The 26,510-nt window shown below is 36.3% G+C and overlaps 1 protein-coding gene across 11 annotated transcripts in view; it reads right to left on the minus strand.

Moving 5' to 3' along the window:
- FAM13B (family with sequence similarity 13 member B) overlaps nt 1–26,510 on the minus strand; it is a 97,202-nt gene that overhangs the window by 58,463 nt on the left and 12,229 nt on the right. For all 11 annotated transcript variants that reach the window (XM_075541604.1, XM_075541602.1, XM_075541599.1 and 8 more), the window contains exons 2-6: nt 6,935–7,101; nt 5,532–5,723; nt 4,901–5,113; nt 1,623–1,800; nt 1,221–1,362 (exon numbers count right to left, since the gene is read on the minus strand). In XM_075541604.1, coding sequence (XP_075397719.1) covers nt 1,221–1,362; nt 1,623–1,800; nt 4,901–5,113; nt 5,532–5,688 — 690 coding nt within the window. In that variant the 5' untranslated portion in view covers nt 5,689–5,723; nt 6,935–7,101. The remainder of the gene's footprint in view (nt 1–1,220; nt 1,363–1,622; nt 1,801–4,900; nt 5,114–5,531; nt 5,724–6,934; nt 7,102–26,510) is intronic.

Consider the following 26,510-nt stretch of genomic DNA (forward strand, 5'->3'; position numbering starts at 1 on the left):
GCCAAGATGTTCTGTAAAAACCAGGATATGACTTTCATCTGGGAACTGGTACTATAAATCAAATAAACTATAAAGTTACACATCTACAAAATTGAGAGCTGTGCAGAATAAGATACTTTCCAGTCTGATGAGAAAAGTTTTCCAAGATAAGCTATTAAATGATATAAAGCAAGGTATATAATGTTATTTATAGTACGCTACTTTTCCTTTTAAAAACTGAGATTTACCATCTAGAAAAGCATGTAAGAAACCAATAAATGTGGAAGAGGGTTTGAGTAGGAGTATGGGTAGAGCACATCTTTTTTAAAAAAACAAAACATTTGACTATACAATAAAAAAATAGATTATTATCCATATGTAAATCAACTGAATCTAACCTTTAACCAAATAAAAATTGCTTGGAAAATCACTTTACTAACATACAAAAGAGAAATCTATATTACTGTGGCTTTACAATAATTTCACAAAAGAGTGACTAGGATCTTTGTATAATCCCAATTACCAGGCATAACAGTTAACAACAAACTATTATGAATCCTATAAATGAATTTTAATACCAAAAATATCACCAGAATTAAAAATGGCCTGCAACCTCAACTATTAACTCCCCAAATCCTTCCCATTTAGGACAAGGTTACAATGCTATATTAACTTTATTTTTATATATTAAAAAAACTCCTAAGAATTAAAATATTACTAATAATAGCTCTCAGGTGTAAATTTATTTACATCAGCTGCTAAACATTTTCATTTTTCTGTATTACATTTATTTTTTAAATTGTTCCCATGAACTTTGTATAGAATATTTTTCTTTATCTGATTATTTCTTATCATTTGCTTATATTCCAGTTATATTCTTATGGATCCTTTTACTACAGTTTCTTTTGAGGGGTGTAAAATACAAGATACACACAAACAGTATCCTTACAAAGTAAGCAATGCTAGCGTTTACAGAAGAAAACATAAACCAAAAGAGGAAAAAAACCCTCTACCATAAATTCTGGTTTCAATGTATTTTCCACATTATCCAAATTAAGAATCAGAAATCAGCCAGAAAAAAATAGTATACATAGATATATACTATGTAGACATGCCATTGCATGTAATAACCAAGAGAATTATTTCTAGTTAAATTGCACATAAATTTATGTCAATCTTTAAATTCCATATTCTTAAAAAAACCATTCTCCCTCAAAGTAGAATATTTAAAATAGTCTTACCTGTTCTGTAATTGAACTCAAATCATTAGATGAAAAATCTTCCTCTTCATTCTCAAAAAACTCGTAATAATTTTCCATAAGTCCAGCCATTATCCTGCTTACTATTTCTTGCTCTTTCAGATCTTCCACATCTGTGTAAATGCTAAAAATAAAAGTCTAAATTGAATTCAGAACAATCAATGAGTCACTTTATGAATCTAAACAATTTACATCATCATTCTGTGCCTTAGTTTTCCCTCATGTTAAGTCCTACCTAATTTATACCCTGTCCACAGAAATGCTGGATTCATCAGATCTAAAACTAATGGGTCATCAAGCAATCTAATTTCTTGGGAGATAAAATAATTCTATCTCACATAGCCAATGTTCTTAATTAAACAAAAAAATTATTAAACAACTTACTGGAAGACATCTGGACCAAAGACAGCAGCCAAAGAATTTGCAGACCAAATTTCTTCATGATGCGATGCTACATTGGCTAAAAATCTACACAGAAACTTTAACAAACTGTAATTCACAGGTGGAAGCTGTTGCAAGAGGAATTTCAACTTTCTTCCAAATTCATCTTCATTATTATAATCTGTAAAACATAATGACAGGTTATTTTTTTATGAGGTAAAAGCAAAGCTCAGATATTCTGCCAGGTTCGCATTACTCCACCCACATCACCCTTTTACTATCACAATTCAAACCTCCCCACTTCCTCTGTGAGAGGGTCAAATGACTTTAGGCTTTGCATTTCGCTGGTTAAGTAGGGGGAGGAGGATGTTAGAGAGGAAGGTAAATAAAATGAATTCAACTCAACTCATGTTTCCTCATCTATTTCTCATTGGTCATTCATACTTTATATATATATACATGTATGCATACATATTTTTAGTTTTCAATACTTTCTTACGTAATTTAATCTGTATCTCAAAATCAGTGCTGACTATGAGGAGTCAGAATGGACTGGCGAATGTCAACACTATGACTAGTGAGCAAAAGAGAGAAGGAATAAAAGCTACCAGTATTAATGACACTTTCCATTCCGTTGAACGGCAAACACTTGATAAAAGGGGGTAGGTAAGATTTGTGGACAATACTGATTTTGTATGAAAAACTGTTTATTCTGGTCCATTCCTACTACAAAAAAAGGTTTATATCTTTACCAGGCCACTTCTGAAATCTCTAAAGATATGGCACGGAAGTTTCTCAAAAAAAAAAAAATACAGAGGGGAGGTTAAAAAATGATTGAAAAAAATTGCTAGGTATAGGGGAGATTCCATCATATGTATATCTAATCTTGCTAAAAATAAAAAACCAGTGAGCTCCCAGGCATTCTGGTTTAGGTAATAGTTGGTTGTCCAGCTACTTATACATTGTTTTTTGCTAGAAAACACAGTTCCCAGAGGTTTTGGACTGTGGGTAATTGAGCTCCCAGGCATTCTGACAATGAATAGAAATGTATCTATTTTCACAAGTTTGGTGATGAGATATTATTGGTATTTAGCAAGTAAAGGCCAGGGGTGCTGCTAAACATCCTTTAATTCCCAGAATAACCTCTGGAACAAGAATTACTTGGCTTAAAATGTGAATAGCACGAAGGATGTGAAACCGTGGTCTAAATAAAAGCTCTAATCACATCAGTGAATGCCATACTAAAGTGTCCTGCTACCACAAAAGAATTAAAAACAAAAAATCTTTGAAATACACAAGTTGAAACATATCTTCCAGCAATGTTGCCCCTATAACCTTAAAAACATCTTTTTCATGTGCTTGTGTAAGCATCAACTAAAATATTGACATCATTTAACTACAGTACATGGAAAGAGGAGTATTTATTCAAAGGCCTAGACACCTTCCAAAATAATGACTAAAGGAAGAATGAACAAAACATTAACAGAAGTGCAAATACCACCTCAAGTTCCACACCAGTGTCTGCATAGCTTCTAGAGAAGAGAGGCTTTCCAAAACATAGCACATACCTATAAGAATTACGTATTGTACTTCTAACAATGTCAATAAATGCATTTTGTTATAATTTTACATAAATAGAAATCAAAGTGAAAATCCTAGTATCAAAGAATACAGCTTCTGATACATAGTACCATTAAAATTCAATGATTTTACTGCCATTAAATCTTAGTTATCAATTTGTAAATTTCTAATCATTTTAAAAAACATTTGTGGTCTTTGCTGCAACTTTAAAGACTTATTTCAAAATTAGTCGAGAGGAACATGTAAATTTCTCATTATGAAAAAATTGGAGGGGGGCCTACAGTAATTAAAAAGGTTCAGAAAACCCTAACAAAGCAGTTCCAATACATAGTTAATGGATGTAAAATGCTTCTTAGGTGACTAAGTGTAACACTTAAAAAATTCAAGATGAAGAACTGGATTCAGAAATTCAAAACAAAGAAATGATGCTTTTAAAAAAATAAGGTGCTATTAGCAATGCCACTTCATTTGGAAGCCTGATTTTCCATCCAGAAGGCTCAATAATAGGGGTGGGGTGAGGAGGGTGGGGGGTTGAGTCAAGCTAATAAGTCCTGAATGTAACCAGTTTAAAGTGAGCCCTATCATCTAGCTATATAAAAAGTGTATGTAAAAGGAATATAAAACATCTTTGTATGAACCTTTAACACAGTAATCAGAGATACTCAATAATTTAACTGTTTAAAATTTCAGGAAAGTAAGATGAATGAACACACTTTCAAAAGGAAATATTCTTTCTCTGAATATATACTGCTTATGTATATATGTATATATATATTCTTAAATACCCACGATGCAAGGGATAGGCACAAAGGAAGTAGTTATAATTTCTTAACAATCTGAATTTCTCCAGAAGCCCAAATGCAAAACATAAATGGGCTCCACAATAACAAGCACACCTGGGGGGGGGGGGGGGCGGACAACACAGGAATTCAAGCAAATCTGATGTTTCTGTCAACTTTATGAATTATTCTATAAAATGGACCATGTCACCTCCATTATCTGATCATTAAGCTCTAAGAACAGGAGCATTTCATCATTTTTTGGCTCTTTTATCTTTCTGCCTGTCTCCATTATTTTTGGTCCCCACTCCATTCAAGTTAAGCCATCAAAATACTAATCCAACATGGACATGCCTTCCCAGTCCCCTGCCCCCATGCTTTTTTGGGTTTGGAGTCTAAGTGTTCAACTTATATTTTATTTCCTTTAGACAAGTGTCCAAGTTTTGTCCCAAGTCCAGAATAAAAGAGTGTTTTCTGATTTGGGATAAGAAGTTTTATCAAACCAAAGAGAATCATCAACCTATATTAATACCACCATTAAGCAACATCTTTTAAAACTAGTGGACATCTTGTTACACGTATGTAGCCTTTCATGTTTATTTTTTTCTTCCTCCTTTCTCTATTTTCCTACTCTTTGCTCTTTATTGTTTCCATATTTTTTCTATCTCCTTTCACCCTCACTTTAGACTTAGACAAATTACAAAGAGTAAATAGAACTACAAGGTTCAGAAGACACTATTTCCCTTGACGAGACCATACACACTCTGGGACCAATTGGTAACATATATATGGATTGCAATAAGAGTTGTATGAGCCCCCAATAAAATGATTTTTTACTATAATCATTGTTTACATGTCAAGATTTCTGAAAAGGCCATTGAAATTACTAGTGACAAGCTGCTAGTAGTCAAATTGTGTTACCTTGAGAAAGCTGCATCAAGTGACTATGTAAACTGCCAGGGATAACAGGTTCAGGAAGCTCCTGGAGGAAAAACCTAAGAAGACTAATAGCTGAGGGAACATCGGCTTCCTTAACCAAATCCACCTCTTCTCCATTGTCGTATCTCTGCCGAAGCCACTCCACTGTCTCGGCATTTCCATTGACTTGAAAAAGTCCTTGTTGCTCCAGACCTCCTACATTAGGTCAAGGCAAAAATTAAACAAGCTGCAGTTTTGACTATATGGCCACATATAGTCATTCTCCAATCAACTAAGCATTCTCAGACTTTAGGAAAGTCATTCTTGGCTCCCCTTATTTGGTTAAAAACCTTCAAATTACATATCTAGAAATAAACTATCTCTGTCTAGTGTATCCCGCCCCTTAATATCCATTAAAAAGATTCCTATCACCCCCACTACAAATGTTCTTGGCTTAGCAACTATAATTTTTAAGTATATGAGTTTGAGTAGAAAATGAACTAAAATGTTTTCAATAGTTTTTTTCCTCATTATATGAATTTGATACTTAAAAAAAAAACACCTCCAAGGTCAAAAAGGGAAGATTGTGTTTTATTAAAACAGAGGCTAGCCTTCAAAGTAAGGAAATGTATACCATGTTCCTCAATATAGTCCACAACGTGGCGGACTAGGAACGGAACCTCATTGTCTGGATGTCCTCCCTGCTGCAGCTCATCAAGTGGAATTCCAAATATTTTGTTAGCAAGAACGGAGTTGCAGTTACTCAAGGAAGGGGAGGAGCTCTTCCTCATATCTTTTTTGCAGCCAGAAATCAAAGCTGTCTTTTCTGCCAAATGAAAGACAAAAAAAAGACTACAATGATTAACAGGTGGCAATATGACTAAATACATTAAAGATAGACGCTTTACACCTGAATGTGTTGTCATCTACTTAAATATCTTCCAATTATCAGGCCTGTCGCGTGTTCTACAAATAAAGTTCTACACAATTATTTAAGTATTTCTATAACTACGCAGAGTTAGCTGTGAATGCTTTTAGTGTTTGCATATTCATCAAACAACACTAGTGAAAACTGATCACCTAAAACTTAGCAAGAGGCATTAAAGTATCAAGGATATACATGTTAAGGGATAAATCTGGCTTCAAGAGGGTCTCTTTAAACCAAGTTGATTAATGACATAGATTAAAAAGCCAAACCCAATCCACCTCTGGACTCTGCTACACAAAGATCATATAACCTCTCAATTCATAATCACTTCTTATAAACAGATAGATTAATAACCACTTTTTTTAAATGATGGGCTAATAAGAACAGGATTAACCAGTTCTTATTTCTGTATGACAGAGCAGCCAAATACTTTTTTTTATAAACAACGGGCATGTTTCCAGTTCTGTACATCACCTTTCAATGGGAATATCTTTTTATCAACATTATTATCTCATACTTATTCAGAAGAACAATTTCCAGAGCCAGTATAGTTCAGAAAAAAACAAGCTATTTGTCTTAGTTTTATAGGAATTATGATCAGTAAGGAAATAGTGGGAAAAAACAATGTCTGTTTCTTTCTAGATGACTGCTTCCAATATAGTAAGTAATCCCAAGAAAAATCCATTTTCTACAATATCTATGCCTTCTGTGCAAGAAAGGAAAAGAAAAAAAAGTTAGATTGGCAAAATGACATTCCTTGCCTTTAAAAAAAAATTAAAATCACCCCAAAGAAACAATCCCATGCACACAGCAAGAGAAAACAAACAGAATACCAAGAAAAATCTACTCAAGGCTAAATAAGGCCCAAATGTAATTATAATAGGTACTGGGTCTAAAGAGTATTACAATCAATATATGACTGGAAAACAATCCAGCCAACCCACAGAAACAGTAGCAAAAATTAACATAAGGGTGGCAAATATCATAAAGTAACAGTCTTACAAAAGCAACAGCCATTATTTGTCCCATCTGGTACCAGCTAACAATTACAACATCTGGGGACCAAAATCTCTATAGATTTAAGGCATGGGACAGTTTTGAAAATTTACCTTTGAGTACTTAAACACCTAAGTTTAAAAAATGGCTTCTGCACCAGCTACCCTCACTGAGCAAGCATTCCTCTGTCATTTATGGCTGTTTGAGGTTATGGCAGAAGATCAGCCTGTAGTTCCTCATTGAAGAAGCGCAGAACTCGATCAGTACTTCAGCAGTTAATCTAGAAGAAAAAAGCATCCAATTATTTCAATTTCCCACATCTTTACAATAAACTGAAAAATAAGCAATAAAATCTATTTGTGAGACGACTTCCTATACTAAGAGCCATTCCTCTACCTGTAAAGGTCTATATGTGACCTCATAAGAGGCAAAATACTATACAGAGTTTCAAGTTCTTATAATGCCTAAACTGGGTAAGAGTATAAATAAGACAAATATATAAAGGAATTACAAAGGAGAATCTTTGACAGTACATATAATCAGGGACTATACCATAAAAATAATTCAATTTCTCATTTTTCTTCCTCATTCCCATATATACTAATGTATAAGCCAAGTTTTCAGTACATTTTTAATACAGTTTTGTGGTAAAATTAGGTGACTTGTCTATTGTTCGGGTTGGCTTATACTCAAGTATATACGGTATACTCAGAACTAAACATGGGAGTATTTTCAGAAGACTAGAGTAAAAGGCATGATATTTATTATTTATTTTAAATCATTTTATTGGGGCCATCACATATTATAATAAACCATACATCCATTATCTCAAACGGACATGTACCATTACTGGCACCAACAATTTCTAAACATGATCTTTCTTTTTGAGCCTTTGATATCAGCATTTTTAACTTCCCTCCTCCCCCACCCTGCCATCCCTGCAAACCCTTATGCTATACAGTTATTAGTTACATATATCTTACACCACCCATTCTACCCCTTCACTTACTATCCTGGCATTTTTTCCCCTGAGGGGGCTTATTCGCATCATTGCTATCCATTCCCCCTTCTCTCCCTTCTTTCCCCCTTCCTTTCCTCCAATCCTCCTGGAATTGTTGCTCCCATTCCAGCTTCTAAGTGGGTTTGTCTTTTCTGAATTCTGTATATTGAAAGCTCTCATCTGTGCCACTGTCTGTACCTAGGTAGCGGGAATTGTGAGAATGGACTGAGATCATAACGGTGGGGGGTAGGGGATTAAAGAACTAGAGGAGTTGGGTGAAGGGAGACAGCAGTCAGTGTAAGACATAAAAAAAATAATTAAAAAAAATAACCAGATGCATTTTCTCCTCCATGCAGCCCCTTTGCACAGAGATGTCCAATTATCCACAGATGGGCTCTGGGTCTCTAGTTTGACCCCTCTCCATCACCTCCTTGAGTTTATTTTTGGAATTCTGATATCTGTTCCTGTCATCACCTCATAATCATACATGCTGGTGTATTTCTTCCATGTGGGCTTTGTTGCTTTCCTACTAGATGGCCGCTTGCTTGGCTTCAAGCTTTTATGACCCCAGACACTTTATATTTTAATAGCCAGGCACCACCGACTTTCTTCACATTTGTATATGCATCCAGTTTGTCTTCAATGATTCTGTCGGGGTGGTGGGCATCGCGCAAAGTCAAAGGCATAATTTACACTTGGAAGTATACATATGTACTTTATTCTTTCCCATGGAGAGGTATTAAAACATGCTGGGGAAGGGCAGTTCCTAGCAGAACCAGAAAGACTTAATTTCCAGTAAACAGCTGTACCATTATCTTTCTGGTAAGTCTCTAGGTTTCATTATATAAAACAGGTTAAATAAAATAAGAATCAGTTTAACACTGATATAAATACATGTGCATAGCAGACCAGTTGTCTTTCTCTACTTTCCATGCAAAAAGGCCAGAAAATAAAGGGGGTGGGGGGTGTCTGTTTGACAATAAGTTTTAAATATTTGGTCTAATGAATTTTAAGAGTTTTAAACAAATCTTTTAATAAAATATACCACAACACTCTTCCTGGGTCCAGATGCACGTAAGAGTGTTATCATTTGGTATGGTTTTCCAAAAAGTCTGATTAGTAACAGGAGAAACATTAAAAACTGAAAGGGAGAAAACTAATTCCCACAAGGAACCTTTTCGTAAACAATTACTTCCAATGACATCCTCTAAAGCAGCGGTTCTCAACCTGGGGGTCAAACAACCCTTTCAAAGGGGTCGCCCAATTCATAACAGCAGCAAAACAACAATTATGAAGTAGCAACAAAAATAATTTTATAGTTGGGGGGATATCACTACAACATGAGGAACTGTATTAAAGGGTCGTGGCATTAGGAAGGTTGAGAACCACTGCTCTAAAGCCTGTTAAAATATCCATTCAACTGAAGAATGCCTTCAAAGCCAAGTTATTATAGTAAAGATCCTCAGAGATACTTAATGAAATTATGTTAAAAAGCCAAGTTGAAAAAAAAAAAGAGGACCTGATGCAAGGGGCTTAAGTGGAAAGCAAATGCTTTGAGAATGATTGGGGCAGGGAATGTATGGTTGTGTTTTATACAATTGATGTACGTATATATATGGATTGTGATAAGAGTTGTCTGAGTCCCTAATAAAATGTAAAAAAAGAAAAGAGGAGAAAAAATGATTAGGGCAAAGACTGTACAGATGTGCTTTATACAATTGAAGTATGTATATGTATGAACTGTGATAAGAATTGTATGAGCCCCAATAAATTGTTAAAAAAAAAAGAAAGAAAATGATGATGGCAACAAATGTACAAATGTGCTTGACACACTGAATGGATTGTGATAAGAGATGTACGGACCCCCAATAAAGTGATTTTAAAAAAAAAAAGCCAAGTTGATTCCCTCAAGACATAAATGAAAGGGAGCCTTGATAGATGTATAATAAATGAGAACTCATTTTATGAATCTGTTAGAGGTAAGTTCTATACATCCTAAAAGGGCTAGCTCAGTGTTCTGGTAAATCTTGTTTAGCAGGAACCAGTTATTTCCGCCTGTGTCCTCTTAATAATGACCAAACTCTATGGAGACAACCTGAAAAGCATATCTTTCTTAGAGAGAGTAGGGGCAATGAATGCATCCATACAAATTCATCCTCACAATCAAAGGCATAAATCTTTTGGGTTATGAGTTTCCTTCCCTCCTGAAGAAGTGCATCAATGATGATGAAGATAGCAATTAAGAGAGTATTTATAATATTAAAATCTCTATTTCAATGAGGTAGTCCATCATAAAGATTCACCAAATTACCTACAGTCCTTTCAACTAATTCAAGAATTCGAATCCACAGAGCACCATTCCTAAAGTCCTTACTTTTAATCGTTGTTTTATCTATGAAAATTCTCAGTCTTTAATTGCCATATGATAAAATGACCGTAGTCTTATAGAATTTTAAGAGGTCACTTATTCCTAGCTTAACACACACAATATAAAGAGGGTGGGCCTCTGTTCCAATCTTACTAAATATTATTCACTTGGAGCCTCTATCTAGAAACTCCTCCTGAGAACACCTCGACTGGAGAATGACCCAAAATAAAGTTATCTAAGAACTCCAAAATAATTTTTTGGCATTACTTAGTCTTATTTCACAGCCCTTTTTCAGAGCTTAAGTCCCCACCTACCCCCACCCAATCCCCCAATAAAAAAACAAACAAGCTTTCTTTACTGATTACTACAAGTGGAAGACAGATGAGGCCTTTTAAGGTTTTACAATCTCGGAAATCTACAGGAGTAGTTCTACTCTGTCCTATAGGGGTGATATGAGTCAGAATTGACTCGATGGCACTGAGTGAGTGAGTAAAGGAAACAGATGGAAGGGACAGGTGAGTAAATCACTAACTAGAGAGTAGGCATGTTAATTAAATTTAGGAAAAGAAAATATGTACTAAGTGGAAGTTCAGTTTAAAAAAAACTAAACATAAAAGCAAAGAAAGACTCCGGAAGGAATACAAAAAGGAGCAGAGGTAAATACTATTTTATATATGTATGTATGTATATATATATATATATATATATATATATATATTCTATAATAACAATAATCTCTAAGTGGATACATAGATGGACACACAAGCTAGACAGACATAGAAAAGAAAATGTGACAACACCCATGAATATGTATAGGCTTAACAGAGGATATTTCTACATAGATATTTATTATGCTATCAAAATATTCATGAGTACATTACAGCATACTAGAGACACAGTTATTAATACTTCTTAGCTATAATCAAGCATCTAGAGGTAATCACAATCACTAGGCTTAGGGTTTTTAGCACCATAGTCTCAGGCACACTGAGGCCAAATGGCATGACACAGTCCACAAAGAGGCTCTGGTAGTCTTGACTGGGGGGAGAAGCCATGTAAGATACCAACTATTAGTCTTTCCCCATCCAGAACAATTAAGAGTAAAGCACACTGTAGCCACATTGGAATTAACTGATCTAGTGGAACAGTGGGTGACACAAACCTCAACCTCGCTGACCCTGGGACCAGAAGCAGATGGTGCCTGACTACAACTACTACAAACTGCTTTGAAAGGGATTCACATTATAAGGTCTTAGACAGAGGGGAAGAAAAGTGTGGAATAAAACAAAATCGTAAAAAAGACCAGACTCACTGGTTGGATGGAAACTATAATCCTTAGTCACTCATCAGGACTTGAACCAAGCTCACCATGATGGCACAATTGTCTTTTTGTTTATTTTAAAAAGCAATTTTATTTCTATATATTAACAAAAGATCCCTGGGACCTAACATTTGACAATTCAAACCCACCTAGCACTTGCTGTCATCCTTTTTGATAAAAACTCTCTCACTACCATCGAGTCAATGCTGATTCACAGTTTCCAAGACTAATTGTTTAGAGGAGTAGAAAGCCCAGTCTCTGTCCCGGAGCTGTTGGTGGTTTTCAACTGCCAACTACCTACCATGACAATCACAGCCCAACACATAACCACTACACCACCTGGGCTCCTCTTTCTTTGTTAGGTACCTGTCAAAGTCATTATTTACAAAAACGGCAACTACATATGACAGTACAACTGCCACAGACGGTTTTCTTGGCTGTCGTCTCTCCCCACCCCCTTGTTTTATTTTAAAAATAATTTTATTGGCACATAATCCACATATCATATAATTCAGTAGTTAAATCACTCAATAAGAGTTGTATAATCATTACAATCAATTATAGAACATAGAGTTTAAGTCTTAATAATATTCCCTTCACATCTTATCTGTAGTGAGTTGAATAGCATCCCCAAAATATTAGGTCCCCCTAGAATCTCAAAATGTGATTTAAAAATTAGTATCTAAAAAACTTTTTTTAAGTATCTTTGCATATGTAATTAGTTAGGATATCAAGGTGACATTATCCTGGATTGTGAGTGGGCCCTAAAACTCAATGATGGATGTTCTTAAAGGAAGAGGACAAATACAAACAGAAGACAAAGCAGACACCAGTTACAGTGTCCAAAAAAAAAAGAAGAAGAAGAAGAAACATTGCAGCCATTAGGGGCTGAAGAAGTAAGGAAAGAGTCTCCCACAGGAGACTGAGAAAACATGGCATTGCCAAAACCGTGAACTTGGAATTCTGTCTCCTCTCAAAGCAACAACACAACAATGGAATTAAGCATACTTTGTAGGATGTACAGTTACCAAATTGTGGTAATACATGTAGTACACATTATTTCACAAACCATCCCCAAAACCAAACTCATTGCCACCAAGTCAATTTCAACTCATAGCAACACAATACAGGCTTTCTGAAACTATAAAATTAAGTGTTTCATTGGAATAATCCAGAGGGGCAGTATTAGCCTCAGATGCAAATGGCCAGAAGGTTTTGAATAAGAGAGCAGTGGAAGCATAAAGAAAAAAATTAAAAGCCTATTCTTACTAGTTTCATAAGCTGTGTGATATAAAATTACAGTGATCATTTTCCAAATAAACACACAAAATAGAAGCTATCACCAATTGGTGGTCAAGTTCACCAACAGGTCTTAACAAACAAGTGTTGGCAGGCAAGCATGTTACACAGTATAACACACTGTCAAGAAGTCACATATGCATCAGCAGGAATAAGTGTGCATAATGACTTGTTTACAGTACAATACTATTCATAGGCAACCAGTAGGAATTCTAATTTAGATAGTTTCTGAATTGAGTAATAAGCAGTTAACAATAGCACAAGTACAATAAATATTTACATTTTTAAATTCATATGCAGTACCTTGAATCTTTACAGATTAAAGAGAATATACAAAGCAAATTATATTATTATTGTTTCAATAAAACAGCAATTTATACATATTATATATTTTCTTACACATCTATCATACATTTATGTATCTTCCAGTGTTTATTAATAGTAAAATTGCAGGAGCCATGTCATTACACTACTGAAAATGTACAGAAAATATATTTGTCCAATTTTTATTACAATCTTCACAAAAATGGGATTGAAATTATAAAAAATAATCATAAACATTTATTTATATCTACCAAACCATCTGTGTTAATTAGTAAATAAGGTATGTGAATCAAGTAAATTATTTAAATAAGGGTACACTAAAACTATTAACTGATTTTTAATTGTATACTGATATATTTTTTAAATTTCTTGACTAATGCTGAGCAAAGAAAAAAGCCGTTTATTATTTCTTTCATTAGTATTTTGTCGTTTGCTGTCTTATACAAAAACTACTATATATCTGATGTCATGGGTGCTATTCTAATAACTATTACAAAAAATGTTTCCAGTGAAAGAAATTGCCATTTTTCAATTATGTAAATTGCTTTAGCTTGCTCTTAAAAAAAATAAATAGCTTTAGCTCTTGACAATTTTATACCCCCATTATGATAAACTACTTTTATAGAGATTATCAGGGGTAATCTTAAGGAAAATTTAGACAATATAGTATTGACTATTTCAACTACAGCTTTATACAGTCATCTACAAACAATGAATTACCAATGTACCTGCTTTGCAAGGTTGTATCAAATGAAGCTTTGAAGACTTTAAGACTATAAAGACATTTGACAAGCATCATGCTGATAAGACAAAGATTTATCTTATTTTCAAGCACTTAAGAAAAAACATTTTTAGACAGTCAACATTGGCAAAATGCTTTTGAACGGCATCCAAACAAGATGGTGATGGTTGCATGCTTCTTACAAAATTTCATTACTGACTGCTAATTCAGGAAAAGAATTATTAACGGTAAAGGACTAATTCTACCAGCTGTAAATAAGGCAATATGCAGAGTGCTACACAGCCAGCATCAAATATTACAAACAAAATTTCTTTGAGCAATAATACCATGTGAAGAATAATTGATGAAATGGCTCAAGATGTTAAAGACTCAATTATGAGGGTACTTAAAACTATCCCAATTCACTATTAAACTTAATGGGTTAATTTTACTAGGAAATGAAGCCTTACTTTTTAGCATATATACAATTCCTAAAAAGAAAAAATTTTTTCAAGAATTATTATTTGCAAAGCACTTGGAGGTACTGAGAGCATTCACTCATCTATGTCAGGATATTTGGAAATAGCTACTTGGCCAACTGACTGGAAGAGATCTATAACTTGTACCCATTCCTAAGAAAGATAAACCAATAAAATGCACAAATTATAGAACAGTATAATTATCACATGCAAGTAAAATGATATTGAAGTTCATCCAACAACGGTTGCAGCAATACATTACAGGGAGCTATCAAGAGATTCACAGGCAAGATTCAGAAGAGGATGTGGAGCAAGGGATATCATTGCTGATGTCAGATAGATCTTGGCTCAAAAGCAAAGAATAGCAGAAAGATGCTTACCTGTGTTTTATTGAATATACAATGGCATTCAACTGTGGGGATCATAACAAACTATGGATAGTCTTGAAAAGAAAGAAGACTCCATAACATCTAACTGCTCTCATAGGGAACCTGTACACAGATCAAGAAGGAAGCTATGCAAACACAACAAGGGCATACTGCATGGGTTAAAATCAGTAAAAGTATGCCAGGGTTGTATCCTCTCACCAGTCTTAATCAATTTGTTTGCTGAGCAAATAATCAGAGAACCTGGCTTATATGAAGAATGTGATATCAGGAATGGAGGAAGGCTTATTAACAACCTGAGATATGCAGGTAACACAATCTTGTTTGCTGTGTGAAGAGGGCTTGAAGCACTTGCTGATAAAGTAGTACAGCCTTCAGTATGGATTACAACCCAATGGAAAGGAAACTAAAATCCTCACAACTGGACCCATAGATAACATAAGGGCAAATGAAGAAGTTGTCGAAGATTTTGTCTTGCTTGGATCCACATCGAAGCAGCAGTCAAGAGATGTAACAATGCACTGCACTGGGTATATCTACTGCAGAAGACCTCTTTAAAATGTTAAAGACCAAGAATGTTACTATGAGGACTAAGGTGTGCCTGACCCATGCCATGGTGTTTTCAGTCCCCTTATATGTGAAAGTTGGACATTGAATAAGGACGATGAAGAAGGATCGATGCATTTGGATTGTGGTATTGTCAAAGAATATTCAAAGTACCATGTACTGCCAAAAGAAAAAAATCTGTCTTGAAAGAAATAACATCTAGAATGTTCCTTAGCAGCAAGGGTAGTGAGAGTTCATCTTGGACAGACTTTTTACTTTGGTCATGTTAGGAGAAACCTGAAGGGCATCACGCTTGGCAGCGAAAAAGAGGAAGGGCCTCAATAAAAAGGACTGACACAGTGGCTTCTACGATGGGCTCAAAAATAAGGACAGTTTGTGAAGATGGTGCAGGAGTGGGGCAGTGTTTCCTTCTGTTGTACATGGGGTTGCTATGGGTCAGAAAACTCAATGGCACCTAACAACAACTACATACAAATTGAGTAAATATGGTTAAAAGAAAATACAACCCTGACACACGCCTTTTTTGATTGTTTAAACTACGCAGCATCCCCCATTGTTCTGCTTGCATGACTGCTGTTTGGTTTATGTACAGGTTCTGTAGGAGCACAATTAAGGGTTCTTCAAATTTTATCCATAATTTAAGATCAACACGAATACCTTCACGTAGTCAATGAAGCACATGTAAATATCTTCCTAGTATTCTCAACTTTTACCCAAAATCCATGTTACATCAACAACAAAATCCCTCATTCCACATCTTTTAAATCTGGCTTAAATTTCTAGCAGTTCCCTCTCAATATACTGATACAACCATTTCTAAATGATCTTAAACAAAACTTTACTTACAGTAATATGAATTCTATTTTTCAATAATTTCTACCTTTTACTGGGTTACACCTTTCTTTAAATGGGCACAAATAAAGAATCTCATCCAGTCAGTTGATCAGGTACTCTTCCAAATTTCTGGGCATAGACTAGTGCATGCTTCCAGGGTTGCATCAGTTTGAAACATTTCAAATGGTATTCTATCAATTCCTGGAGTCTTGTTTTTGTTGGGGCGGGGAAGGGGGGGTGTTATTCTTGCTAAAACCTTCAGCACAGCTTGGCCTCCTCCTTTCAATAGCCAAAAGGTGGAAGGAAATATCCTAAATGTTCACCAATAGATAAACACACAAACAAAATGTGGTATTACTCAGCCAGAAAGAGAAAGGAAATGCTGATACACACTACAACATGGATAGATCTTGAAAACATGAGCAAAGTCAGTCACTTGAGGATAAATATTATATGATCGCATTTATATGTAATATCTAGATAGGCAAATATGTAGAGACCAAAGTTCATTAGTAGTTGCCAGGTGTGGGCAGGACCCCAAACCCACAGTCATCAGGATGACTCCAACTCATAGCGACCCTATGTAACATTTCTGAGCTTTTTAAATATTAACAGGAGCAGACAGCCTCATCTTTCTCCTGAGGACTGGTTGATGGGCTTGAAGCACTGACCTGTGGTTAACAGTCCAATCCTTGCCTGATAACAGAACAAGGGCTCCTAGGGTGAACAGGAGGAAGAGGCAAAAGGAAAATGATGAATGTTTTAACATAAGGCAATACGCTAACACATTGCTATGGTACAATGAGCTTGTTTTAGGGAAATGAAAAGGGTTTGGAAAAGTCAGTATTAATGGTTGTACCCCATGACGAATGTAATTAATGTTACTGAACTGTACATATACAAATGCTGCAATGGTAAATGTCACATATATTTTTATTTTTAAAAATTTGTTGAGAAGATATCTAAATGAGAACAAACAAGGATCTGCCAAAATTAAGCAGCTTAACAAGTAGGTACATGCCCCTAAGTAATAAAAATAATTAAACCAACTATATCTACTTCCAACAATAACCAAAGAGAGTCAAATCAAGGAAGAGAACATGACTACCAAATATAAGTTTCAATACCACATATACTGCACATTTTTAATGCCGTTTATGTGGTAAAATTAGGTGCCTTGGCTGATATTCGGATTGCCCTATACTCAAGCATATGCGGTACTTTAAAAGTTATTTGCTGTAAAGACATTGGCCCCTTTTACATATAAAAAAACTGAAAATATTGTGGGCCCAAGTCACACAGCTATACATCAGAATTTTTAAGTGGTCATTGTGGCAGTTACATAATTTCCTGTCAACTTGCAAAGGGATGGAGTCTACCTGCACACTCTGTCAATCATGTCATTAGCCAATGAGGCTTCCATGTAGGCATGACCTTCTTCGCCGGAGGATTCTGGGAACTCCTATATTCCACCCTGGAAACTGGAGACCCTCTCTGCATCATCTTCCTGCTGACAAGCCACATGGAGCTATACTGATGTAGCTAGAGCCCTGGAATTGGAGGAGCCAAGAGGACCCACGCCAGCACAGAGATGCTTCACTACCACTGGATCCACAAGACTTTCCACCCACTAGCCTGTGAATTTCCTGCATTCAGCATCATTGCAGAGCTGCGTGAGTCTAAAGAGGAATTTATGGATTAGCATTGTCATATGGGGTAATATCGAACTTATGGACTTGACCTGGATGTTTTCTTAATGTAAAATTGCTCTTTGATATAAAGTTTTCTCTTACATGTATAAGTGTCTCTGGATTTGTTTTTTTAGTCTACCTGGACTAACACAGTCATGTTATAATTTGCAGCTGAATCTAAAGGCAAATCTTTCTAATGAAAATAACTGAAGTCTTAAGGAATCAACAGCTATAGAAAAGCATTACTATAAGGACAAAATATTTGCTCACATTTACTTGGAGACAAGTCTCAGTTTTGATTCAGGAGAGAAAACGAAGTGCCTGGATTTAGTCCAGCTGACCAGCTAAAGAAATGTGCCCAAAGGATAACCACTTGAGATATCTGCCAACAGTCAGATCTACAGGTCTACATGGTTCACACCATCATACATCAATCAATGTGTGAAAAGTAGAAGAGGGGTAATATGCACATCAAACCAAGTCACTTTAACTATTAATGCTTACCCTCTACTTGCCACTTCAAACACCTGCTGTATATGCACACACTTCCTTTGACCCTACCCATGCAGACAGATGAGATCTCAGAAGTTGAAGGGCACAGTCCTTCAGATTGTCATCTGACCATGACCACAGATGCCAAGTGCAAGTCTCAAATCCCCACAACGCTTTCACTTCTGACCTGCTTAGCTACAAAGTCAGTGTTTTCCCACTACCTCTTCAGTGTGCTAGCAGTAAGTTCAGGGTTCATCAGAGCACCCTCACTTTGACTGACCTGCTTGACCCCCACCCACTACTCCCTTGTGTTGGATAATCTGCTAGCACTCACATAACTCAAGGAGAGTGCTATATTTCTTTTTATTTCCAAAAAAGAACACAAAATGAAAAGTTGTGTGAGCCAAGGCCTGAGAGGTGTTCCCTAAACCCAAAGACAGCACTTCCATGTCCTTTTAAGGACATACTACCCTCCCCTACAAGCACTGATTTATTATACCAAAGAAGCAGCCCATGGAGCATCAATGTCCAGAGCCAACTTAGGTCTCATTACAAGGGCATGAAGGCCTAAATCAGTCTCCTTCACCTGAGGTCAATTGATTTCAGCATAGGTCTTTTAGGTCAGGAGTCAGCATGCATCTCATTAGCGTAACATAACATAACTCCCTGGGGAAATCACAACCTTTTAAAGGTATCTCTCAGTAACCAAAGACAAAGGCCCAATTATTTGGGTACAGTTAACTCCACAAAGGGTGTTTAATTCTACTTATAAAGGTATAAAGGAAATACACTCTCCAACATTTGAAAGGCTTGTCTTCTAATTAAAAATAAACCTCAGAAAAAGAAAAAAGAAGACTATTCCCAAAAGATTCCATCCCCCCACATGCATTCCAATGTCATTGGTCCACCAAATTACATGATTTTCTAGTAAGTCAAAGTGATTATTTCCTAAATTATCTCTTTTCACTCAGTATTTTTTAATTATTAAAAGATTAGTTGATTGCGAACTCTTGCTACAATACATACATCATTCGCATCAGGCGAATTTGTACATCTGTTGCCTTCATTCTTTTCTAGACCTTTACTTTCTATTGAGCCCTTGGGATCAGTTCCTCCCCCACCCTGACAGCCCCTTGATAGATTATAAATTGTTATTATTTTCATATCTCACACTGACCACTTTCTCCTTTCCCCCATATTTTCTGTTGTTCTTCCACCTGGAGAAGGGTGTATGGTTATGTATTGATCATCACGATCGGTTCCCCCTTTCTTCCTTCCTCTCCTCCTCTCACCCCTACCCCTCTGGTATCGCTATTCCCACTCCTGTTCCTAGATTCTGTGTCTTGAGCACCCATCTCTTATCTATACCTGTGTACATGTTCCGGTCTAGTCTGAATTGAGAAGCAGCACTGGGGTCATGGTAGTGAGGGGTGAGGAAGCCTTAAGGAACCAGAGGAATATAGCATGTTTCATTGATGCTTTATTGTACCCTGACTCAGTATTTTTTAAAACAATTATTACATCTTGACTAACTGAGGTCAATAAAGTTGGGCATCAGCCATTGAGCTCAGAAGCAACACAGCCCACATGGAAGAAGCATACTAGCCTGTGTGACCACGAGGTGTCGAAGGGATGAGTTATCAGGCATCAAACACACAAAAATAGTATCAATGTAAATGAGGATGAGTGCAGAGTGGAGACCCAAAGCTCATCGGTAGGCAACTTGACACTCCCTTACAGAAGAGTTGCAGGGAGATGAGCCAGTCAGGGTGTAGGGTAGCAATGATGAAACATACAACTTTGTTCTAGTTCTTAAATGTTTCCTCCCCCCACTATCACGATTCCAATTCTACCTTACAAATCTGCCTAGACCAGAGGATGTACATTGGTACAGATAGGAACTGGAAACACAGGGAAACCAGGACAGATGACCCTTTCAAGACCAGTGCTGAGTGGTGATAGCTAAAGGGTGGAGGAACGGTAGGGTAGAAAGGGGTAACCCATTACAAGGATCTACATATAACCTCCTCCCTACGGGATGGACAACAGAAAAGTGGGTGAAAGGAGACATCAGACAGTGTAAGATATGACAAAATAATAATTTATGAATTATCAAGGGTTCATGAGGGAGGGGGTGGGGGGAAGGAGGGGGAAAATGAGCTGATATTAAGGGCTCAAGTAGAAAGTAAATGTTTGAGAATGCTGATGGCAACAAATGTACAAATGTGCTTGACACAATGGATGAATGGATGGATGGATGGATTGTGTGTGATAAGAACTGTACAAGCCGCCAATAAAATGATTTAAAAAGAAATAAAGTTGAGCATCAAAAAAACCCTGAATTGATAAATGTTGTATAGATATGTTTATATACAGACAGATATATATGCAACTAAGAAAAGAGTAGGTGCAGAGGCTGTTTATAAGATTTTAGAACAGTTCCTGGGACATGGAATTAAAAGATAATGGGTAAAAACTTTTAATTAAAAATAAATAAATAGATCGTGAAATTTTTTTTTTATATAAAGGAATTTTTCACTAACTTTTTGAAGCTTGTGTTAGACCAGGTCACAGAAATTAATCCAGTGATACTCATATGTGTAAGAGAGTTTTACATCAAGAATTACATATCAAGCAAACATCTTACCCCAGTCCAGATCAAGTCTATAATTCCAATACTAATCCATAAATCCCTCTTCAGACTCATGCAGCCACGTGGAATGATGCAGAAAGCAGAAAGATCACAGGCTAGTGGGTGAAAAGTCTTGTGGATCCAATGGTGGTGGCCATATCACAGAGCTTGCATGGGTCTCTCCGTGGCTCATCAACAGGAAGGTGAAGGCAGAGAGTGAGTGGTCTACCTCCAGAGAGCCATTCATCTTCGTGGAACCTCCAAACGAGGTCATCTGATTGACAGGCTAAACTCCACTCATACGCTTTTTTTTATCTTCAAGTTGACACAAAATTACATAACTACCCCAAAGCTCCTTTGTATGTGCAACCAAAACCTTAGGGGGAGTTGATTCTTGGTTTAGAGGCTTAGGGTCATAGTTTCAGGCAGCATCCCAGTTAACTGAGTTTAGTGTTTCTCACTGCCTTAAGGTCTTGTCCTGGTGGCATAGTGGGTTACTCCTTAGATTGCTAAGCACAAGGTCAGCAGTTCAAAACCACCAGTCACTCCTCAGGAGAAAGATGAAGCTTTCTACTCCCATAAAGTTAGTCTCAGAAACCCCAAGGGACAATTTTACCCTGTCCTACAAGGTCTCTATGGGTTGGAATGGACTCCATGATAGTAAGTTGTTTTCAATTTTTAGTGCTTCTGTTCTACCTCCTAGCTGGTTATATAGTGCTTCGAGTTGTAAAAGCTGATAAGTAGCCATCAACTCACCACTCACTGCCCCTGTGAGTTTGTGAGTATGTAACTCTTCATGGGAGTAAAATGCCTTGTCTTTTCCCCCATGAAGCGACTGGTGGTTTTGAACTAACTGCTGGCTTTCGGTTAGAAGCCCAACTAATAACCAACCACTATGCTACTGGACTCCTAAGCAGTCATCTACAGCACAGCAGTGGGTCTCTAGTTACCTAGAGCAATAGCAGAAGAAAGTAAGTTAAGAGCAAAAGGAGAAAATAGGATATGTAACTGATAATTGACTCCTGGAACAACTGCTTCCTTGGAGACCAAAACTGGATGGTGCCCAGCTACCATTATCAAACATTTTGATCAGAGATTCTATGTGAGAATCCTAAGCAAAGGGGGAAAATGCTGGACTTAATTTCAAATTCTCATGGACTCTAAGCATTCTGAAAACAGAGAGGTTGGATTAAATCCTAAAAAAATAAAATACCCCAAGATAATCTTTAAACCCTAAAACAAAAATATACCCTGAAGTCTTCTTTAAAAGCAAGCAATAGTTTAATTAGTAAAAATGTCTGCCTTGAGCATTGTTTGCTTTTAAAATCTAAATGGCATCAAATTGGCAACAGCAACTCAAAAGATTAGATAGGAAACTCGGGGGTAGTGAGTTTATGTTAATGTGGAAGGAATAATTTGGAGTGAGAATTATTTGACAACTTGAAAAACAAAGTCAATATCACTGAATACAACTACTGTTTGTTCTCCTGTATGTAATCTCAAATATATATATGAGAGAGCACGCACACTTCCTATGCCTTCAACTAGTATTTCAAATACAGAAGAATCACTCAAGGTAAATAGGTTTTGGGTGAGCTTTCAGATCAAAAACTAACTACAAAGAATAGGCTAACCATTTCTGAGGGATTAGCTACTGAAAACCTTACGAAGAGAAGGCACAACATTGTTTTGACATAAAACCAGAAGAAGAATCCCACAGGTTGAAAGGCATGGAGTAAAGCTTTTGTGATCTTCATTTGCAGGTAGGGCACAACTCATAATAAGAAAAAGCTGCAAAAAGAAAAAGCTGCAAGCACCCATTAATAATTAGAACACAAAATGTACAAAATATAAACCTAGGAATGCAATTTGTGGAGCAAAGGATGACTGCGGTTTGGGGGAGCATTATAACTGATTTTGATTATGTATATAAAGAACTCATTTTAAAAGCAATTTATCATGGCAGTGATATGTAAATACCGTATCAAAAACCACTAAACAAAGAAAAAAAGAAAGAGGGCAAACTTGACTGATGGTTGGTATAGTTGGAGATGAATGAGTTGCTACTTAGTGGATTTGAGTTCGTATCAATGGTGGTGGAATAATTTGGAAAAGGATATAGATACAGATAATGGGTTGCACAATATGGAGTATAATAATGGCACTGGATTACACAAGTAGAAATTGTGAATTGAGAATGATGAGGGCAACAAATGTGCTTTACACAATTGATGTATGTATGGACTGTGATAAAAGATGTATGAGCCCCCAATAAAATGATTTAAAACAAAAAAAATATATATATATAAACCTAGGAAAAACATGGTTGAAAATTAAATGGACTGATCACAATGATCAATGTATAATCCCCACAAAGGGAAAAAACAACAGAAACATAGAAGGGAGACAGTGATAGGTATAAGATATAAACATAATAACTACTTTCCCCTCCCTTCCCCACCCTTCCATGGGGGAAAGAGGGAAAAAGAGGAACTAATTCCAAGGGCTCAAACAGAAAAAAATGTATAGAAAATGATGATGGCAGTATATGTACAAATATGCTTGATACAACTGATGTATGGATTGTTATAAGAGCTGTAAGAACCACCAATAAAATGATTTTTTTTAATTCTATGAAAAATAAGATACGAGGAAAAAAGAGAAAATTAAGTGGAAGCAATAAAGATCAATATTGTAGGCACTGATGAGCTCAAATGAACTAGTACTGACCCATTTTAAGTTCAATGATCACATGATTTACTATGCCAGGAACAACAAATTCAAAAACAATAGCATCACATCATGATCAAAAAGAGTATTTCAAGATCTAGCTTGAACTATAATGCAGTCTGTGATAGGAAAAGAAAGCTCAGTTACAACAACTATGATGAAAATTTATGCACCAACTATTAAAGCTAATGATGAAGAAATTCAAGAATTTTACCAATTTCTTCATTCTGAAATTGATCAAATATGCAATCAAGATGCATTGGTAATTATTGGTGTTTGGAGTGGGAAACAAAGAGAAAAGAACAACAGTTGGAAAACATGGCTTTGTTGAAACAAAACTGGCGATGACATGACAGAATTTTGCAAGACCAATGATGACTTAATTATCATTTTTCGACAACCCAAACGACAACTAATGGAATTCAGCAAACAAAATGCACAAGAATCAAACTGAACACATCTCTGAGAAGAGACAATGAAGAAGCTCATCATCAACCAAAGAGAGGCAGAGACTGACTATGGAAAAGACTATCAATTGCTCACATGCATGTTCAGGTTGAAGCAGAAGAAAATTACAAGTTCATGGGAGCCAAAATATAAGCTTGAACACTAATGACCTAAGAACAGGGGAGTTATGGGATGATGTCAATATTATCATATATGAAGCAAAAGGCCATTTAAAAGAAAAGAAAACGTTAAAGTGGAAGTCAGAAGAGACTCTAAAAAGTGTTCTTCAATGTACAGTAGTAGCTAAAGCAAATGGAAGATTTGATGAAGTTAAAAACTAAACAGAAAACATCAAAGGGCAGCTTGGGAAGAAAAGAGTATTACAATGATATGAGAAAAGACCTGGAGTTAAGAAAAGCCAAAAAAGGACAACAAACTCAGCACACACCAATGTGAAAAAAACAAAACAGCCTAACAAATTCAAGCCTCGAGTTACAATACTGAAGAATTCTACAGAGCAAAATATTAAACAATGCAGGACACATCAAAAGACGATAAAAGGAATACAGTCATTGCACCACATTAAAAAAACTTGTTGATGTTCAATCATTTCAAGAGGTAATGACATGATCAAGAATGGTATTAAGGGAAGAAGTAAACATAAATGTTTCACTCTAGGCATTAGTGAAAAACAAGGCTCCAGAAATTGATGGATATTTCCAAAGGAATCCCTGGAGATTAGAGTCTTTCTTTCGTTTTTGCAGACAGCGTTGGCTGTTCTGAAGACAGGAAACTGAAACTTCAGACAGAAACAACGCTGTCTACTCCTACTTACTTTCCTTTGTTACCCTCCAGTACATCATGAATTTTGAGATCAAAGAATATGACTTCATCTTTAGTTCCCAAGTTCTGAATACTAAACAAAAGTAGAATTCCAACAATGAACTGACATTATCATTTCCACTTTCCATTTCACTACCCAAATGAATCCTGTATTGGAGTTTAAATTCTGAGCATCCCAGTTTGCAAAAGGTTACAGATATCAGTGGCAGCCCAAAATCCATTTGCAGAGTCGCCACAGATTACTCCAGCATATTATTTCTGATCGTTAACCAAGGATGTAAATAATCTTGACCTCAAAAAGAGTGCATCTGGAAAGTACATTACCCCCAACCCTTTTCAACTAGCCCGAAGAGGGGCAGTCTTTCTTACAGGCTAACCTCAGTGTGTCCTTAGACTAGACTGAGGACCGTACATGTGGTCACAAAGTCATGAGTCATATCCTTGATTTAGTCTCATGTTGACTGCCCTGGCTGGAGAGCCCTGGACAAATTTTGTAAACCCTTCTAACAAAATGTACATGTACCCCCAAAATGGTCCTTTTCTGCTTCTGTAGACTCACCTCCAGCTGTATGTATTGATCTGCCATCAATCATGAATTTGTGACAGCTCCTTTGGTCTATGCCTATTTAACTAGATTCCCAACTGTGAATCCTCAGACCTCATGCTAATGGGTTATTTGTGTTGTCTTTGTCCCTTTTAAGACTTAATAAATGTTCTTTAAATTATTTAAGATCGGGGTCACTTTTGTACACTAAAACAATCCTGTGAGATAAACCAGACAGATTTATCATTCTTTTACTCAAAAAAGGAATAAAGGCTGAAGAAACTGGTTCAAAGTCATAGAAAGTATTATCAGTGACAAGAGTAGAACAAGGGTGCTACCTTTCATTAAGGTACTCTTTCCAGAAAACAATGACTATAGTTATCACTGAAAAATTTTATTTCTGGGAGAGGGGGAGGTGGGGGGAAAGGTAGTGGTGTTAACAAACCCAGGGACAAAGGAACAACAAATGATCCAAAATCGATGGTGAGAAGGGTGTAGGAGGCCTGGTGGGTGTGATCAAGGGTATTGTAAACAAGAGGAATTACTGAAACCCAAATGAAGACTGAGCATGATAGTGAGACAAGAAGTAAGTCAAAGGAAATAGAGGAAAGAGCTAAGAGATAAAGGGCATTTATAGAGGTCTAAATAAAGGCATGTACATATGTAAATATATTTATATGAGGATGGGGAAATATATCTATGTGCATATATTTATAGGTTTAATATTAAAGCAGCAGAAGGGTATTGGGTCTCCACTCAAGTACTCTCGTAATGCAAGAAGACTACGTTCTATCAAACTGGCATTCCATGATGCTCACCTTCCCGACACAATCGCTGCAGACAAAGCGGGTGAATAAGCAAATGGTGAAGAAAGCTGATGGTGCCCACCTATCAAAAGATACAGGGTCTGGGGTCTTAAAGGTTTGAAGGTAAACAAGCGGCCATCTAGCTCAGAAGCAACAAAGCCCACATGGAAGAAGCACACCAGCCTGTGCGATCACAAGGTGTCGA

The sequence above is a fragment of the Tenrec ecaudatus genome, chromosome 2, assembly GCF_050624435.1.
Source record: "Tenrec ecaudatus isolate mTenEca1 chromosome 2, mTenEca1.hap1, whole genome shotgun sequence".
NCBI lineage: Eukaryota > Metazoa > Chordata > Mammalia > Afrosoricida > Tenrecidae > Tenrec > Tenrec ecaudatus.